General features: G+C 41.1%; 1 protein-coding gene across 1 annotated transcript in view; it reads left to right on the top strand.

Annotated features, from left to right (window-relative positions):
- The window catches only part of CACHD1 (cache domain containing 1), a 121122-nt gene that overhangs the window by 50914 nt on the left and 50490 nt on the right, over positions 1 to 19718 (top strand). The window contains exons 3-4 of the mRNA XM_079982393.1: positions 4687 to 4835; positions 10853 to 10959. Of these exons, the coding sequence (XP_079838519.1) occupies positions 4687 to 4835; positions 10853 to 10959 (256 nt within the window). The remainder of the gene's footprint in view (positions 1 to 4686; positions 4836 to 10852; positions 10960 to 19718) is intronic.

Here is a 19718-nt window from a genome sequence, read left to right on the forward strand (position 1 = left end):
AGAGACATACAAGCATTCTAATTAATTACTATTAAAAGGGACGCAGGTGGCGCTGTGGGTTAAAGCCTCAGCGCCTAGGACTTGCCGATCGAAAGGTCGGCGGTTCGAATCCCTGCGGCGGGGTGCGCTCCCGCTGCTCGGTCCCAGCGCCTGCCAACCTAGCAGTTCGAAAGCACCTCCGGGTGCAAGTAGATAAATAGGGACCGTTTACCAGCGGGAAGGTAAACGGCGTTTCCGTGTGCAGCTCTGGCTCTGGCTCTGGCTCTGGCCAGAGCAGCTTTGTCACGCTGGCCACGTGACCCGGAAGTGTCTCCGGACAGCGCTGGCCCCTGGCCTCTTAAGTGAGATGGGCGCACAACCCCAGAGTCTGTCAAGACTGGCCCGTACGGGCAGGGGTACCTTTACCTTTACCTTTAAAAGGGAATCAAAGCTACTATCTTAAAGCATACAAGAGAATAGTGACTTCACATGTAATTATATAGAATAAAAAAGCCAACAACAATGATTCAAGATGGTGGCATGGCAGGGAACTGCATAAAGAGACTCAGCGTTGCTCCTTCCACTTCCGGGTCACCACGATGCATGAGTGCAGGGTCGCACATCAGTTGAACACATATAAATCGGTCATTTCCTGTAGTTTCAGATGGCCTTCGTTTGGTTTAAGCTGCAGAGGAAATAGTGTCTCTTTGGTGCAAAGTTATTCTGTAGGACGTTGCTAAATGTGCAGCCCCATTAAAAAAAACCAACATACACAAGTTCATCTGTTTGCTGAAGATTTGCTAGGATATGCAGGGAGAGATAACTGAGAGGGGCAACGTCTTTGATACATATTTCAGAAGTAGCTCTTAGTAATTTTACATGCAGCAACTTGTATAAGTCTGCTTGTGAGAAGGGTCAGGAAGTGTCACTGTTGTATAAACAAGCCACCAGTGCAGGCTTAACTGTAGCTCTAAGGAAGGTGTTAGCATTGTATCATATGGAAAGAAACAGCTGATAGATAGCAGGCATTCCCATAGATCTCCTGTTTGTAATTCAACCTGTCATCAGATAGGGGATGAGGCTGCTTCCTAAATCCAACTATGAGTTAAGAGATGATATCAGATACAGCTTGGCAATGGAACATACAAAATAGTTTCTGGAGAGGATATAATAAAATTTCTGTGATTGTAGCAAACTCCCTAGTTTGAATTATACAGGACAATGGCTAGCAGTATCGAGCCACTTAGGAAGCTATGGGTGACAATAGAGGATATGTTTATTAGAGTTTTGTGAATGACAAACCAGGACTATAGATTGGAAGGGTATGTTTGTCTCTTGTTGTGCTAAATTCTTTGCAGCTCTCCAAAGTCTGCTGTTTTAAATTAACAAATGAATTGTTGTTGTTGTTGTTGTTGTTGTTGTTGTTGTTGTTGTTGTTAATATTATTATTATTATTGGAATCATGCAGTTTTAACTCCTGCTACATCAAGTGTCATTATATAAGTGTTGGCTTAATTTATGCATGTTTTGAATACAATTTTATAGCATACAAATTTTACAGCTGGCATCAATAAAGCATGCTCTGAAGCGTTTTTTAATTCTCAACCAGTGAGGAGGCAAGGAGTGGGGTGGAGGAGAGAACATCAGAGAGAGTTTAGCATTAAAAGGAGCTTTTAAAGCTCAAGGGGTATATGCAAATGAGGAAGCTGTCTCTGAGGAAATGGAGAGAGTCACTGATGTTATGAAGAAATATTGTCAATAGGACCAGCAGCATTTGATGTGCTTTTTACACATGGGTATAAATATGCAAACAGGTGTTATCCATGTATGCATAGTAACCAAACTCTGGTTCCCAGATCCCATTGTTAGTGCAAGGGATAGCAGCCATCTTGGCAGGAATGTGCCATGACTTAATATTTTGGGAGCAAGAAGGGGAAGGGGGAGAATAGAGGAGAGAGTAGGGATGGGAAAGCACTTTTGTTTGTTGGGCCATATCAAAAGATGGCCACCCCTCTGCTAATCCCTCGTGCCCATTTTAAGGGGTACACAAGGAGTTTAGCGCTCTGAATGCAGTGTTGCACCAGTCATATGCTGTAGCTTCTGCTTGAATCACATAAACTAGAGTAATGTGTTGCAGTGGGCTATTAAGTATATTGTTTGGTTTATTCTAATAATAATACATGACAATACATAATTGTATTGTCAAGAGGGCTAACAGATTTATCTCGCATGTATGCCAAGTTGGTGCTATCAGCCAGATCTACTAATATATATAACAATTTTCCTACTGAGAAAAACTGTTTCTGCAGCTTTGGTATTTTCCAATAAAATGTGGAGGATAGAATACTTTATATTTCATAGTGTAAAGGGGAAAAACTCACCCAAAAGCAATTGGTTTGTGGAGGGGAAAACAGAGAAACCTCCTCAGCATTACCTCCTCACTGACAATTGAGACCAATTTAATGGTGTTAGACTCATAGCTTAGTTGGGACTATTAGCAGTCCTCTGGTGTGTTAGTAATAAATCATTCTACAATGCCAATTAGGTATAATTCTACAAGTCATTTCATTTGAACAACATTCTGTTAAAAACTATGTTCCTTGGAGACCTGTAATTGAGCTGTAGTACTTGATGGAAACAATTGAGGCAAAGTCACTTCTCTTATCAGTGTAGGGCTCATTATTCATGTAAGGAAGTAAATCATGATGAAATGACCTGTTATTAATGGTTAGGAAGGACATTTGTCAGTCTCGGAGACTAATGAACAGGCCAATTATGTATTTCAGGAATCCATACACAAATTGAGTTGTGTTTTCAGGTTGTTCCTTTAGGTGGAATATTGTGTGTGTAAGTAAGGGGTGATTGAGGGTGTTGAAAGGCAGCCACTTAGACATTACTAATTAAAGAACTTTATCTGCCTCCGAAGGCAAGAATGCATTAAAATATGATATTGAACATTTTGCTGTGAGCTGTAAATTGTTAAAAGATTATTCTCTTTCTTGATTTAGCCTGCAAGCTGGAGGTAGCTTCTTGAAAGAATTATGAAGAAAACTTGAAATCTGCTATCTCTCACATACACATGTATACACAAATATACATATATAATTATGCACACACACAACCACGCACATGCAATATCTTGGGATTTCTGGTTCTGGTTCCTGTTTTTAACAGGTTGCTCACAGATGTGGCTCCATGTAAAACAGGATGTGTAAAAGGAAGCCAGTTAAAGAAGAGGCACATCCTGTTTTAGGGGTAAAGAGCTACTGTTTCCGTTTTGGCACAACAGCAGCTATTCCACTTATGCAGATGATGCTACTCTATGTGTCCCCTTACTGCAAATTAGCATAGGGGAGTAGTGCTCTGGTTCATAGCACTGATGGCTGAGAAAAACACTATCTGGAGAATACACTGAGTGTCAAGCATAATAATAGAATTGTATTCAGTGTATTGCAAAACTACATTTACATACGGGTTTTCAATACGTATAGTAAAGATGTATTGAGAACATTTATACACACATCTGGTTTGGGGGCCCCTAGAATGTAACTCTTATTATATTTCTAAACTGTTTCATCACAGTTAATACGGCACTAGAATTATGTGTAGGTTTTCAGCAAATCTCTATCATGCATCCTTCAAGGGACCATAACATATGTCTTCTAGATCAGTTTTTTCATTGTGGATGAGTGCATTTTTGGGACTCCGTAAATATGCCTGTGGAAAATTTCAATTTTATTACCACCATGACAAAAGGATAGCTTATCAGCCTAAATTTACAATGCTACTAGAATACAATAGGTTAGCTTAACTACTGCTTTGTTCTGGCACATATATGGTGTTGGGGGTCAGATGAGAGCCATGCCACCCTCATGTACTACATTGGCCAAAATCAGTTAACCAGTTGTATATGTATTAATTGGAAGTTTAGTTCCTTTGATATCAGTATCGGGATGTTTGATTTTGATTAGTTTGATCTGGTTTTAGAGTTAAGGCTGAATTGAAAAATGTGCAGGTGGCCCCTCAGAAATGAAAACTCAATGCAGTACAAAAAAAAATGTATATTAAACGCTCTGTAGCAGATTGGGTTCCTTTAGCAGAAGCCAACACAATAACTCTTGGTAGCCCAGGGGAGCTTCCCTCCTTCTCTTCCTCCTGTGCTTCCACCATATTCACTCTGGAGCAGGCATAGGCAAACTCAGCCCTCCATATGTTTTTGGCCTACAATTCCTATGATCCCTAGCTAACAGGGCCAGTGGTCAGGGATGATGGGAATTGTAGTCCCAAAACATCTGGAGGGCAGACTTTGCCTATGCCTGCTCTGGAATGTGAGGAGAACCCCCAGGACAATGGGAGAGGGGAGGAGATGAGGCTCCTTCCATCAGGGAAGCAGAAATGTTTGTGTTAATGGAGCAATATCGTTAACACAACACTGAATATTCCCCCCCCCCATATGTGTCGTCCCAGATTATTTCATCTTTTTCATAAATTAGCATTTGTCTTTAAACTGTTCATATTAACACTAGCTGTTCATAATAGCAAAATAAAGAAGCATTTCTTCATGGTAAATATTGTGGGTGGGATCTTGGGTATGTTGCTTTCTTTTAGGCTTTTCTTTTGGGCATTTCATAACAAGTATACAGAATATATGCACACCCAAAAGCAACTTTGATTGACTGATTTATTTATTTTCTTTAAATTGTTTAGCTTGCAAAAAAGATCCGGGAAAAATTTAACCGGTACTTGGATGTGGTAAATCGGAACAAGCATGTGGTGGAAGCTTCATACACTGCTCATCTGACATCGCCTCTGACTGCAATTCAAGACTGCTGCACCATTCCACCGTCTATGATGGAGTAAGTATTCAATAGGATCCCAACTGAGAGTTGCCTTATTAATTGGGGTAAGCCCATTCGTCTGGGGACATCTTGACCTGGTCTTGGGTCAGGGCCCATGTGAGAGAGGCTTGGCGGAGCAGACGGTCTGAAATGGTTTCAAGTTGAACGCTGATCCCATGGGAATTATGGACATCAGGTTGTTCTGTGAAGGCAGTGTCAGTGAAACCTTTTCACTCCATGGACTGCATTCCTTTCTTCACAGCCTTCCAGTGTTGTGCAGAGTTAGAAGCAAAAAGTGGGTGGACTGTTACCTTCACACAGTAGGCGTGTTTCTATAGACACATGTGCTTCTCTGTCCTCCATCTGTGAAAGCAATAAGCATTATCAGTGTTCATGGACATAATTCTACCCAGGCAGAAGCATGCAAAGAGGATATAGAGAAGGAGGCTCTAAGTCTTTGGCCTTGAATTTGCCCTGTTTTTAGTTTGTGGCCTAGTTTAAATGGTACGTGTTGAATGATGTACTTGCATTATCAGGTCAGCTTTTAGCCAGTACATGAAAATATAAGTATTTTCAGCCTAGTGTTTTGGTTTGGAAACTTGGTGCTATTGAATTTTGCTAGTGTGCTGTTAGAAACAGAAAAAGTTTGTTGTAGTAAGGCATTACAGAAGGAAAATTGGCTAACGTGTCAGATTTCAAAATTGATTTATAAATATGAAAGACTTGTTTGGAAAACATGATTAATGCTGCTTTTAAAAAATATCGCCGGCCTGAAAGTTGAAAAGGCTGCACATTTTTGGACTGTATGTAAAGTGCTTTGGTTGGCTGATCAATATTAATTAACAGACATAAAAGACTCTAAACAGATAATAAAAATGCATTACAGTATATGAAACAGGATCACTTCAGTTACATAATGCACATAAAATGATCTTTATATTTATTCTCTACCTTTACTAAAGAGAGTTGGCTATGGAAATAGTGACCTTTGCTGCAACTGTGTCTTGCAAATAATTATTGAGAGTCCCAGTGAATACCGGGCAGTGGGAAGCAGGTTTACTAAAAACAGATGGCTTTTATATGGTCTTATAAAAGCATACTTCTGTTTAATAGCTCAGGACTTCCTGAATTACACTGATAAGGCATTTGTTGGAATACAGTTACAGATTTAGTGATAAGTACATTAGCTGTGTGTGGCTTTTAATTTTTAGAAGAATTAATTTTGTAGTGCAGTTCTGAGCGCATTCTCTGCCCATACCAACCTCACTTTGCCCAGCCTATTTTGAGCCAGGCTAGAAATAGCAGGGGGCTGTTCCTTATAGGAGTTACTATTTAAGTGTGTTTCCATACAGAGTACACTGGAAGCATTGAAAGGGGCTGTGCATTGATCACTGAATATAGTTAAGTTGTGAGTGGGCAGCTCACAAATACTGTGGGCACAAGCCATGAGTTCCAAATCAACAAAGGTGTGAAGAAGAAGCTGTTAGTCTTAACCACACTGCAGTCCTTTCTTTCACATACCACTGGATGAGCAGCTCCAGCACTTATTCACAAAATCACAAAGAGCAGTGGAAGACAACACAGTTAAAGTTCCATTGTGGAACCATAAGGACATAAGAAGAGCCTGCTAGATCCAGCCAGTGGCCCATTTAGTCCAGCATATAGTGGCCAACCAGTGGCCTGTGGGGAATACTCTAGCATTCTCTCCTCTCCTCCCTCCTGTACTTAGTAACTGGACTAGAATGATTGCCATCTGGAAGGAAAGTTGCGTTAAACAGAGGATGTGACACAGGCATGGACAATGCCAAAGCAGGCAGAGATACTGTATTTTTTGCTCTATAAGACTCACTTTTTCCCTCCTAAAAAGTAAGGGGAAATGTGTGTGCGTCTTATGGAGCGAATGCAGGCTGTGAAGCTATCCCAGAAGCCAGAACAGCAAGAGGGATCGCTGCTTTCACTGCTCAGCGATCCCTCTAGTTGTTCTGGCTTCTGAGATTCAGAATATTTTTTTCCTTGGTTTTCCTCCTCCAAAAACTAGGTGCGTCTTGTGGTCTGGTGTGTCTTATAGAGCGAAAAATACGGTACTTATAGAGGGCTGTTTTAGTCAGGTTTTATTATTCTAGCCTGAAGCTGAGTACAGCCAGAGTCCAGGAGCCCAGCAATCTATGGTTAATGTTAACTGGTTTGTCTGAAATCAGTCAACTTCGAACCAAGGGTTATGAAGCTGAGTTATTTCAATAAAGCATAGTTAAGGTTAAACACCGTTTAGGGTTTGAACAGAAGGCTAAATTGCAAGTAATCTAAACGAGAAGAAAACTGGAGAGAGGCGGAAACACATAAACCCAAGATTTGCACAGGTTTATTCCATCATGGTGAACCATGATTTATCTTGTTGACTAAACTCAACATTATTTGACTCAGCTTTTGTTCTCTGTGCCTTAATTGATTATGCTGGGTTTTTGTTTTTTTAAAAGAAATCCTTAAGGGACATTTTCTTTATCTCAGTACACTGAGAGAAATTCTTATCACTGTAACATATTACTTGACAAGTCTACCTTAGATTCATGAGTGTAATATTTACATGGGTAAACCAACAGATCTATTTTTGAAGATCATTTACTTCATGAATGCGATAATTGCTTCAGAAGTGGTCTGGCTCACCTTTTTAAAATAGCTGCTTAAATATTTGCTATTGCAGTTCAGCTTTATCACAGCCTTTTCTTCTGTTTACATGCCCTCTCATGGGCTGTTAAGTTGTGAGATAAGGAGATTCCCATTCTGATCTTTCAAGTTGCTGGTGGAGTTGTATTTTCAAGAATACGAAACTGGATTTGGACTCAGCTTAATGGAATTTCAACAGTGTGCAAAGATGACTGTAGAGATTTGGAAGGACTGAGTCTTACAGTTTTGGAGTATGTGTATTATACAAACCGTTTTCTTAAGCACTCATTAGAAATTAGTATTGGATTTGTAGGAATCCAAGTATGGGATAGGCTAGGAAGAATCCTTCTAACACAAGTATTATCAGGGCATACAATGACAAAACTATTATTTCCGTCACAAATCGCTGCAGTGAGTTAAATTCTAGTATAATTAAGTGCTGAGAGAATAAAATAGAACCCTTCCCCATTATCATAAAATTCTGTCCTGAGTTCCTAGTTATTCTCACCATTTAAAAATAAATAAGCATTTAAGAAGCCTTTGAGATTATACTTAGCACCATTCATGTTAATATAACACCAGATAAACAACATTTGTTTCATCCAGACATATTGGAAAGTCTCCAGGTTAGTCAAATGGATAATGGTTTACTGTGTTTGCATTCCTTAAAAACAGGTGCATGCTTAAGTGCTTTCAGGATTAGAGCTCCATTATTAGTTCATTACAAGTATTTTAAAATAAAAGCCATGTTTAATATTTCAGTACTGTACTGAAATATGCAGATAAAATATTAATTACAAGAATATGCCTTGCTGTTAAAAAACAACAACTAGTTTTAGCATTTTAAATAAAATTGTTAATTTTGAATTAGTTTGTAATGTAGCTGCATTTACCCCAGGGAAAACACCTTTATAGAAATTTAAACAAAGAATGGAAAAAAGGACAGGTCTTGTTACAACAACAGATGAGTGTCATTTTTATATACACATTCTCTTTCTTCACCCCCTATTTTCTAAAACTGAAACTGCATAGAAGAAGTTGATTTACTTTGTGAATAGAGGCTGAATGCAATCCAATTGGAGCTTACGTGAACACTGTTTTGATGTAAGATTCAAAGCTTCTGCAAATTTATTTTATCTTCTACATTTGCTGATCTTCTGCTTGTAAATCCTGTTGAAGGAGAATAAAAATGACTGCTGCCTGATGGGAATTAAATGTCTGAAGTTCAAAGCAGTTTGCACATCAGAGCAAACGTCAATCAAATGAACATCTTGCAAGCTAGGCAGGGAGCGAATTTCTCCATGGGGAAGAGATCAAAGTGGGAGTCACAGTTCTGTTTTCTCCCTCTGGATGCAGTTTCGATCAGTTGTTCATTAAAGTGAATCCAGAAGGAAGGGTTTTCATATAGTATAGAAAAAGAAAGGGGGAAAGAAGAGGGTTGGGTAGTGGGAATGGATGATACTTTTTCTTGCAGCTGAAGTTAAGAGCACATTTTGATCATTTTTAATTGCAGAAACTATTTTCCACCAAAAAACTCCCCCCACCCCACCCCTGGATGGTTTGGGGATTTGTTACAGATACATTTTTTCAAGAGTTTTTATAGAGGACATGTTTTAAAACCTGCTTAGTTAATCTACATTCTTTTGTTTGAAAAAGATGGAGGGACTAGTTAAACAACTCCCCAGTCCCTATTTAGAGTGCCTATATATTTTATTTGTCTGGAGATCAAGAGTTCATCTTACATTTTTTGTGATTAATATCTTAATCATTAGGAACACATCAGGTTTTACGTTTAAGTGCTGTTATTGTATACATTTTAAGGATGGTGAAAAATAAAATCATGAAATTGCCAAATTGCCTGAAACAATTATTAGTACCATTAATAACATTAGTTGCTTTTAGATTATAATGGAGGTGTTGTAAGCCATGGACACCATGCAGCAACTTCCAACGAGTACATCCTCCATTTTCTTTTATGCGGAAGGTATTTCTGGGCATGCACAATGGGGAGAAAATCCCTGTATTCATCTGGTGCATTTTCATTCTTAAGTTATAGTGGGGGCACCTCAGTGGGACTTACATCTGAGTAAACAAAGTTAACAAGGTTGTATGAAATGAGACTAATTTCCTTAAATTTTCCTTTCCTGTAATTCATATCCCTTCTGATTTTTTTATTTGGAAGGCAGAATGTAATGCAAGATGTTGGGAACAGACCTGGATATGTTTAGACTTGAGCAGAAATGAATTAGTTTGGATGGTTTCTGCTAACTTAGGTACTGTGTAAAATTTACAGAAGGATTAGCATCAAGGCCAGGGGTCGGCAAGGTTTTCCTCGCCTGGGCTGGTTCACTCCAGAGGAGATCCCTCCGTGGGCCGGGTTGCGTGCGCATGCCCACAATTTCCAGTGTCGGCGCATGCGCAGACGCGATTACCGGCACAGCGGAAGTGAGTCCCCGCACCACATTGCGCCGGTTTAGCGCAGTGCACAGGGACTCGCTGAGCGGGCGGCTCAGTTCGGGGGCGGCTCATGAGCTGGTTAAACAACCTCTGTGGGCTGCTTGTGGGCCGTGGGCCTTAGGTTGCCTACCCCTGATCAAGGCTGTGCAAAGTTGCTAACAGGCCTAAAGCAGTGCCATAGCTACCAGGTTTTTTTTGTCTTGGGTGAACTTGGCTAGCTAGGTGTTCTGCCCTGGGTGAAGCCTCCAGAGGGGTGCTGTTGCAGCTTCCAGATTGTGTGTGTGTCCATGTGCGTCTGTGTGTGTCTGTCTGTGAGTGTCCTGTGTGTGTGTCCGTGTGTCCGTGTCCGTGTGTGTGCGCAAATGCACATGGAGGATGCCAAACTGGGTCTTTGGCCCCAGGTGAAATAAAGCCTAGTTTCACCCCTGCCAAAAGATATGTAATAAAGGTGAAAGGTAAACCTTCCTTGGGGAGAGCATTCCACAAGTGGAGACTCACCATAGAAAAGGCCCATTCTCATGTTGCCACCCTTTGGACTTCTCATAGAAGAGGCACACAAAGTAGGGCCTCAGATGATGATCGCATCAATTCATATGGAGGAGACCGTCCTTGAAGTATTGCGATCCTGAGCCGTTTAAAGCTTTATAGGTTAAAACCAGCACTTTGAACTGGACCCAGAAACTAATTGGCAGCTTTTGCAGTCAGGCCAGGATTGGCGTTATATCCTCAAACTGTTTTGTTCTGTTGAGCAACCTGACCACTGAATTCTGATCTGCTGAAGTTTCCGAACCATCTTCAGAGGCAGCCCCACTGCAGTATAACACTCTTCCCCTAATGCAAGCTCAAGGAAGAGTCCATATTTAAACAACAGAACTAGTTTTTTTGTCTTATTAATTTTACTATTGCATTCATTTTAGGTTTGATGGAAACTTTAACACTAATGTGTCTAGAACAATCAGCTGCGATAGACTGTCTACCACTGTGAATAGCCGAGCGTTCAATCCTGGCCGTGACTTAAACTCTGGTAAGTAATGCATACTTGAGCATGTAACTTCTGCCTTTTGCTGCAGAAAACCAGCATCCAGCGCCACAGCAACCGCGTTTTATCTGACGCTGCCACACTGTTTTTAATTTCCAGAACTGAATGAGAGGAATATGTTTTCCTGCAATGATGTTGATATTCCAATATACCATGTAATTGATAGGACTTTATATCAAACTTAATTTGTTTTCTGTGTAGCCATCTGCCCTGGCATCAGTAATGTCAGTTCTTCATAGTGACATTACAAAGGGGCCTCTTTGATCTTTTGAGTTCATCTAACGTAGAGGTTCTGCAGCAAACTGGCATTAACTCTGATTTATGAAGATGCCCTGAAATACTTCGTTTCTTTGATGTGCTGTGGGGTTTCTATACTGGGGATTGACCCATTTGCTTGGCACGTTATAAAGCTGGAGGTGTGTCTAAGACTGCAAGACTTTTCACAAGAGATTGAGCCTTCGGTTAACACTACTTTCTTAGCATTGTTTTCAAATGGAAATAAATTAGCTTTACTGTTTAGAAAAGGGGGTGGGGAGAAACCTTTTGTCATCCAGTGGTATATGTGGTGGGGGTTTTTTTATAGCATGGGTGGGTTCTGATTTGACTTAAACTCCTTTGCCCCCCCCCCCCGAAATGAAAGGTACAGATTAAGGGGCTGTATAGGTCAAAACGAAAGTGTGTGTGTGGGTTTATAGGAGATGTGCAGTCAACTACAGATATAGGAGTGTGTGTGTTTGTATTATATCAGTAATGTAGGGGGTGCAGGTGTGTGATTTTTTTTTACTGGAGAGGACTTTGTCCTACATTTTAAATGGAAAAGGACCATCTCAGGAGAAGCTGCTGTGATTGTAACAAGCAGGGATCACTCTTCAGTTAGCAGTTACACTTTATTTTCCTTGTTACTTCTTCTCCACCCATTTCCTCTCATTGTCAGTCCTACAACTGATGATTTTGTAATGCTTGCAGTAAAGACAGGTGCTATTTGGTCCAACATCCAGCAATGCAGGAATCTCAACTAGATCATACATGATAAATGGCCATCCAACTTCTGCTTAAAAACCTCCAAGGAGGGAGACTTCACTACCTTTCCAAGGGTGTCTGTTCCACTCTAGAACAGCTCTTACTGTCAGAAAGTTTTTCCTGGTGTGTGAAATGGTATATGCTGGCATGGCTTCACAGCTGAAGGAACATACTCGTGAAACTTGTATTTTTATATAGTGTATCTTGATTTCAGCAAGGCTTTTGACAAAGTTCCCCATTATATTCTTGTGGAGAAGCTGGTAAAATGTGGGTGGCCTTGTGGGGGTTTCTGGCCTTGTGGGGGTTTGGATTAGATGACTTAGGGGTCTCTTCCAACTCTACATTTCTATGATACCAGCATATCAAATACTAATTCAAGCCATTGGCCTTCCCTCGCTCACTTGCTGCTGTTACATCTTTCTCTAGCTGGGGCGGGGGGCGGGGATAGCAGTGCACTGAAGCAGGCTGCCTGAGATGGAACTAGCACAGCCTTCTTTTGTGTTTATTTCATTAACTTTTTCCAGGTAGAGGAGGTGGCACCAATGGTAGTGAGAGAAAGGGCAGAGTGCAGGGAGATGCATGACCGATTGCTTGAACAAGTATTCAGCTTGCTGGTATGAACACCTGTCCATTCCACTGAGAAGCCAGGAAAGATCTGCCATGAATTCTGATTTTAATTCACATCTGTCTTCACCTTTAGTTCATTTGCTGCTGTGTGGATATAGAGATTCTTCATGGACCCACTGCCATGAAGCTGATCCTTCCCGGGTCAACTCTTCACTGTTGGTGGCTGTGTATTCTCAAAGGAGAACTATCGCTGCTGTCACTGCCATAATAGGCCGCTATATCTGGTTCTCCTCTTGTTGGTTTAATATGGTAGAATGCAGGAAGAGATATCCTAGGAGAGGTTATGCACCTTTTGAAATGCCTTTCAGCTGTCCCAGGAATCATCCATGCTACATACACTGCAGCTTCGAGCTGAAAAGGTGGTTGAATGTTAACGAACATAAAAGGCAAATGTGGCTGGTTTCCTTCCCTTCCCTTTCCCCTTTCTGGCTGTCTGATTTATCCCTTGTGGGCCATGTGGGTTTCCATTTACAATGAATAATTATTATTTTGAGTTTAAGTCAGGAATCATATAAGTGAAGATATGATATTAAAGAAAACACCCAGTCACATTTTAAATTTAGGCCCCTAATGTTCTTTAGGGAATTGCAGCATAGCTATAAAAGAAGGCTGGTGCTGATGATTCTCTTCCCTATATATGCCAGGGAGTGTCATGTAGGAGCTCACTTTTTTGTGAGTTAAGACTATAATCCTTTGCACTTCCTGGAAAAACAAACATAAACAGTAAAGCTTCCAGCAAATTAAGGCGAAACATTACAAAACTACTCATCATTACTGATCTGTTTTGTTAAGGGATCGGGTCTGTAGAAACTCTTGAATAATGTGGTTTCTATCCAAATAGACAGATTATTCCTGATACCTAAACAGGTTTGCAGTTGATTGTAGCCTCAAAAGCCTTTCTTCCTTATCTTCATCTTCAGAAAGTTCTGATAGTTCTTTTCCTCCAGCTTGTTAATTCATTCTGCCTTCCCTAGGGAGAGCTGCCAATTTTGCCATAACCCTGTGCTTATTTTTCTATGACCACAGTGTACAATCTTCTGTGAGATAAGCAGGGACTACTTCAGCTGGAAAAATAAGCTTTCTAACCCCCCCCCACACACTTTCAGGTATCCTTTTATTTTTCATCCAGTAAAGCTGCAAGAATTCCCTGCTGAGATTTCTTAGTTTCTTCATTGCTACAATCCCTAAGAGGTGTACTTTGGGGGTCTCCTTTTATCTTCATTCCAAGCCTTTTACTCTTTAAAATGCTTTCCTTTTATGCCATGTTCCTATGTGAGGCTTGCTAAGATGGCATCCATTGTATATATCCTAGCATTTAAACTAAGTAAGCAGGTATCTCTCTTGTTTCTGGTGCCCAGATAGATTTATTTAAAGCACAGTAGCATTGTTCCATAATGCATTGTTCCATTTATCTCCTCAAGGTATTGGTTTAGCAAAAAATAACCACATTCCTGCTAACACATTCCCCCTACTAACTCCTATCCTAGAAAGAATGACCAATCACTTTTGTAAAATTCTGCCATTCTGGAGCTGTGGTGCTTTTCCCGCAGAGTTGCAGTGAGCTGTTTAAAAGGGATCCTGAAAAACTTTTTGTGGAGGTAATCGGGTTTTCTGGAAGAATAAAAGTGCCTTACTTCTAAGATTAGGAGCACCTGGAATTTGCAAGCCTGCTTTTCATGACTTTTTGGCTCCTCTGTTTATATCTCTCTCCCCTCCCCCCCTTTTTTAACCAATGTGTATTTATACAGCTGCTAAGCGAGGATCATTCGTGCATTTGATAAAATAAGCTTATGTGTGAAAGCTTAGGCACCGCAAAACTCTTTCCTTGTAACCCCCCCCCCCGCCCCTGCCCATGAGTTAGGTAAAAATATTTGCCACATGCCCAGTAGCCGTCTCTTTATTCAGGCTTGAATCTTGGCACTGTGAAAAGGCAAAATCCTGAGGTCATCTCTTTAAGTGCAGGGTGTCCAGTAGATTTTAGCTACAGGCGCGGGTGTGAACATTTAAGAGAGGCATACTGACAATGCATGACTTTGGTGCAGTGCTGTCAGCCTTGCAAAATCCCACACAAAGCCCTTATTAGTTCTTCCTGATTAAAAATTACCTTAAAGGCATGAAGCACGTAACAGGAGATGGGCCCCTTGTGGAGACAACCTTAAAAAACTTCAGAGAGAATGCCAAAATGATAACGCTTGGCACTTATGGATAACACTTGCAAGATATAAAGCGTATTGGAATCATTAACTAATTAATCTTCAAACATACTAAAAATGGAACATGATTACTCATTATGTAACAGTTACTTTAATAAGTCACATATTGAGTATTAAAGTTGAGTGCCTTAGGCTAGAATGAGAGCAGCACCCTTTCCACATTATATATGTAATATGGCAGTCCTCTATTGGAAGCTAAAAATAGATTCTCTCTCACCCCCCCCCCCTTTATGTCAGTTTCCTCAACTGTGCCTTATGTGTTTTAGGCATCCTGAGGAATGGGGCGTTGAGAGGCAGGAATGTCACTTAATGCACATCTAAAGTTCTTTAAGAAAGCGTTGGTGGACCCAACCAGCCAGATGGGTGGGATATAAATAATTAAATTATTACGATGGGATAAAAACCTCAATCTGGATCAAATGTTTTGCAGTGCAACTTCTTTTATTGTACAGTTAAATTTCAGGTAATAAAAACAGCAAATTTAAAAAGTGTTCTCTCTATTGCTAGTGATGACGATTTCCCACTGTAAAATATTTTATCGTCTTTTATCATTGCATAGTGCATGCCATCAATTGACACACACTGTTGTTTGGACAAAGCTTGCCTCCTTTTGAAAATCAGTCTGTGTTTATTGGTAGTTTTCTTTTTAACAGCTCTATATAGCTCTGCCTAAAAAGCTAACAATATGAAAGTATGACCCAATTACAATTCAGTATCATTGTTGCCCATCATAGCACCAGACCCAATCAGTTTTGCTAACTACGCAAAAACAATAAAAGTTCAGACTTAAAGTGAAACTTTTGTTGTTGTTGTTGCCTTGTAGGTAATAACTAGCTTTAGCCAACTACAAATACATTGTAATTTTTCAAGCTTTTCATTCCAGTAGAAGAGATGTACCATATTGACCTGAATATAAGCCACACTTTCCCCACAAATGTCAACTGTGAAAAGTGCAGCTTATATCCACAACCTTATGGTATGCACCCAGGACAACTTATATTCAGGTATTTTTCTTTTCTTTTCCCCCCTCCAATTTTTCAGGTGCGGCTTATATTCGGGCCAATACAGTATGTGAATCTGGTGACCCTTAGGGTAAGGTTACCAGACATCCCCGTTTCCCGGGGACAGTCCCCAGATTTACAAATCAGTCCCCATACAAAATCCATTGAAGTTGAAAAGTGTCCCCGGATTCATTGAAAAAAATCTGGTAACCTTACCTTAGGGGAGAGTTTCAATTTGTTCTCTTGCCTGCAAGATACTTTATTCATGACTGCATCTTTTCTCTGCCCAGATTGTTTGCTGAAGTGCAAATTGGGAGTATTGTTTGTGTGTCTGACAATAGTAATGTTGGCCTCAGTTCTTCCCTAATTTTCATAGTTTTTTCAATGTTTGTGCTTTAATCCTAAAGTTGGGAGCATGGAGACTACTGTGCAGATGTACCCTGGCTTCATGTCTATTAATTTAAAGCAGTTCCATAGTGCAGTGAATTGAGTACGGTTCCTGATTCAATCTCTTGGCATCTCCAATTATGAAGGTGTTCAGATAGCAGAACTGAGAAGGACCTTTGTGGAGGCCCCTGTAGAGATAGTGTCAATCAGAGCAGGTGGAGCTGGCCCACATGTACCAAAAGGTTTACTTGGCTTTGATAATCAGAGCTGGATTGAATGTTCGCATTTCTGCTGCAAAAAATATCCCTCTGGTACCTGAAATATCTCCTGAAATCCCAGATTGCTTAGCTGTGTTTGCCCTTGTTCTGCTATTTCTTCCCTAATCAGCAGGAGTTTTTTCTCATGGCTTTTTGCATACAACATTATTCCAGAAACTGGAACACATAATCAGCTTGGTAGCATCATGGTGATTACATATATGTGATATATGTGATTACATGTTACTACCACAAAACCAATTCCAATTGAGGGCAATGCTTCCTGCCCTCATTCTGAATGGACAAAATATTTTCACCCCTGTTTCCACTTCCTCAAAATTCACTGAAAGGTGAGGTGCTTTTCACAGCTGGCAAATGTTCACAAATGAAGCTTTCTCCCTGTGCTCTCCCTTAGTAAATAAATGTTATGGTGTATTGGGGAGCAAAACCTGTGTTTACGCGCTTAACGACCAGGGCTGGTGCCTGGCTGGCCTGGCAGCCAGGAAGCTGGTGAGTGAGTGGTGCAAAGGTTTCAGCAAGATAAATCTGCTGGCAAGGCTCAGCACAGAGCAATTATTCCAGCAGACAGGTTTCTTAAATGTTGGGAGCAAATCCTGAGTCAGCAATTGGGCAAGGCCAGCAGGGCTCCTTTTGATTGCCCAGATCCCCTGATCCAGCTGGGCCATCAAGTTGCAGAATACCTTTCAGCTGCTGTGCAGAGAGGATCAGCCAGCAACTCTCTCTGTGGTGGTCCAGGGGGTAAGGTCCCAGGGCAATGCTGTCAGCTGTTTTGCTCTCAGCTGGCTGCTGACTTGCAAAAATGAGGCTTCATAGTTTACATTGCATATTAGTCAATAGTAGTCAATCTGCTCTGGAAGGTGGGGGAACCCCCAGAACAAATTTAGGAGGGAGCAGAGGGGGAGAATGTTCCACAGCACTATGAGATATCATTGAGCTCATGGAACATCCTCCTTAGCACTGCATTGAATACAATGCCTAAGGTAAAGGTAAAGGTACCCCTGCCCGTACGGGCCAGTCTTGACAGACTCTGGGGTTGTGCGCCCATCTCACTTAAGAGGCCAGGGGCCAGCGCTGTCCGGAGACGCTTCCGGGTCACGTGGCCAGCGTGACAAAGCTGCATCTGGCGAGCCAGAGCCGCACACGGAAACGCTGTTTACCTTCCCGCTGGTAAGCGGTCCCTATTTATCTACTTGCACCCGGAGGTGCTTTCGAACTGCTAGGTTGGCAGGCGCTGGGACCGAGCAGCGGGAGCGCACCCCGCCGCAGGGATTCGAACCGCCGACCTTTCGATCGGCAAGTCCTAGGCGCTGAGGCTTTAACCCACAGCGCCACCTGCGTCCGAATACAATGCCTAGGAAGCATCAAATGATGCCATGTAGAGTTTCAGAATTGGCTGCACAATGCAGCTACTACCCAGATTTCTTTCTGCCCTGGAACTGTATGATTGAGATGGTGCTATATATTGGCCTCCTGCTGTTCTCATCTAGCAGTGAAGATCACTTGTGTGGTTCCTCTTTGGAAGCCTGATAGCAGACCAAAAAAACTGGTCCATTGCTTACTGTTAGCTTTAACAATGCCCATCCACTGCCTAACAGATAATAAAAGCTTTCAGAGCCTTCAGGGCATGTGTGTAGCTCTAGATCATTGTTCCTATGTTTTTATATTTTTATATTTGCATTTTGAAAACTGGCACCTGGAGTTTGCAAGTTTCATTGGAGATATTTGTATTCGAGGACGCTTGGTACACTATCCCTTAAAAAAAAAAGTCTATTCAGTAACGTTAACTTTGTATTGGTAGATTTGCTTGTTTAGGTTCAGCCTTATCATGGGTATACTGCAGTTCTACTGTTTCCCTCCCAATCTATTTTTCTTTAAAAAAAAAAATCCCCAAAAATGTAATTTAGCATAAGGAGCTGACATAGAGCTGGTGTTCTGACTTATTTGGTAAAATGTGTCTAACAGCTGTTTCTTCTCCAAGCTTAAATACCACCTTAAAATTTCAAGTCTCACTCCATAAATTAAAAATCTGCACTTGAAAAGCTGTCTATTTGAATAATTAAGAAAGTGCAGTCTGGGAGAGTAAGTGAGCATAGTCTAGTAACTTGAACTTGCAGCTAGGAGCAAATTCCCCAAGGCTTATATTACTTGCTTGGCTGCTTCACTCACTTTGCGCTTTTGGATAAGTTACTGCATTTCTCTGCACACAGCTCCATATTTGTAAGATGAGAACAATCCTGCCTCATCTGTGCGTTTGTGAAGGTGCTTTGAATGGAGTCGTGGTGGGGAGTCCTGGTATCTGCACCATATTAGTACTATTCTCTTCATACTACACAGACTTATCTAATATTAATACTTTTTTATTCTATATAAGAAAGAGCATTTAGTATTTGTGGATTGTTTGAAGCTGAGGCTCACAGTCATGAAATAAAACCAGTTACTTAGAGCAGGGAAGTTCGCCTTTGCAGAAAAAGCAAAGCTAAGAGGTTTAAGGAAGAGCAGCATAGGTCCTGTTCTGTGAATTTTGGGGAAAGATTTGTGTTCAGGGAAAGAACAAGCATGGTAACTATTAAAATGTGGCAGAGGAAGGAAAAGGAAGACAAGCGTCATACAGTGAAAATATATATTGTTGTAAACACGCTCTTAAAATGATATAATTAACTCAGTGGAATAGAACAAGTTGAGTTTACAGTGAAGTCTCGTTATATCATGTGCTGGGAAGCATGGAAACAGTGTGAAGGAATGGGACCTGCTACAAAACGTTGCAGCATATCTTCACAACTTTCCCCCCACCCACCCGAAAAACACCAGGAGAGAACTTCTGGTCAGGGTTTCAGTCAGCCATGTTTCTTCTGTACCAGAGATGGGGAACTTGTGGCTTTCCAGAAGATATTGTTAGATTCCAGTTCCCATCACCAGCATGGTCAGTGGTCAGGAATGAGTCTGCTGAGCCAGACCAAGGAGGATGTCATGAGCACCTTCGGAGAGTTCTGGCAGGAAGACAGGGCTGGAACCAAGCCTTGGGGACAGGGCCTTCTCCCAACTAGGGCAATATGCACTTGCTGCTTCGACTTTGGCACTAGTTACCACACTCCACTGGGCTCCTAGACAGCTTCAGTGATGGATGGGTAGTGGGACATTTGAATGGATGTTAAGCTTTGCTTTCAGCCATGCTGACTGCCCACCATCTTAAATTACTCAAAATCAGTAGGTCTGTAGAG

Source organism: Podarcis cretensis (genome assembly GCF_951804945.1).
Source record: "Podarcis cretensis genome assembly, chromosome: 6".
In the NCBI taxonomy this organism is placed as follows: Eukaryota; Metazoa; Chordata; class Lepidosauria; order Squamata; family Lacertidae; genus Podarcis; species Podarcis cretensis.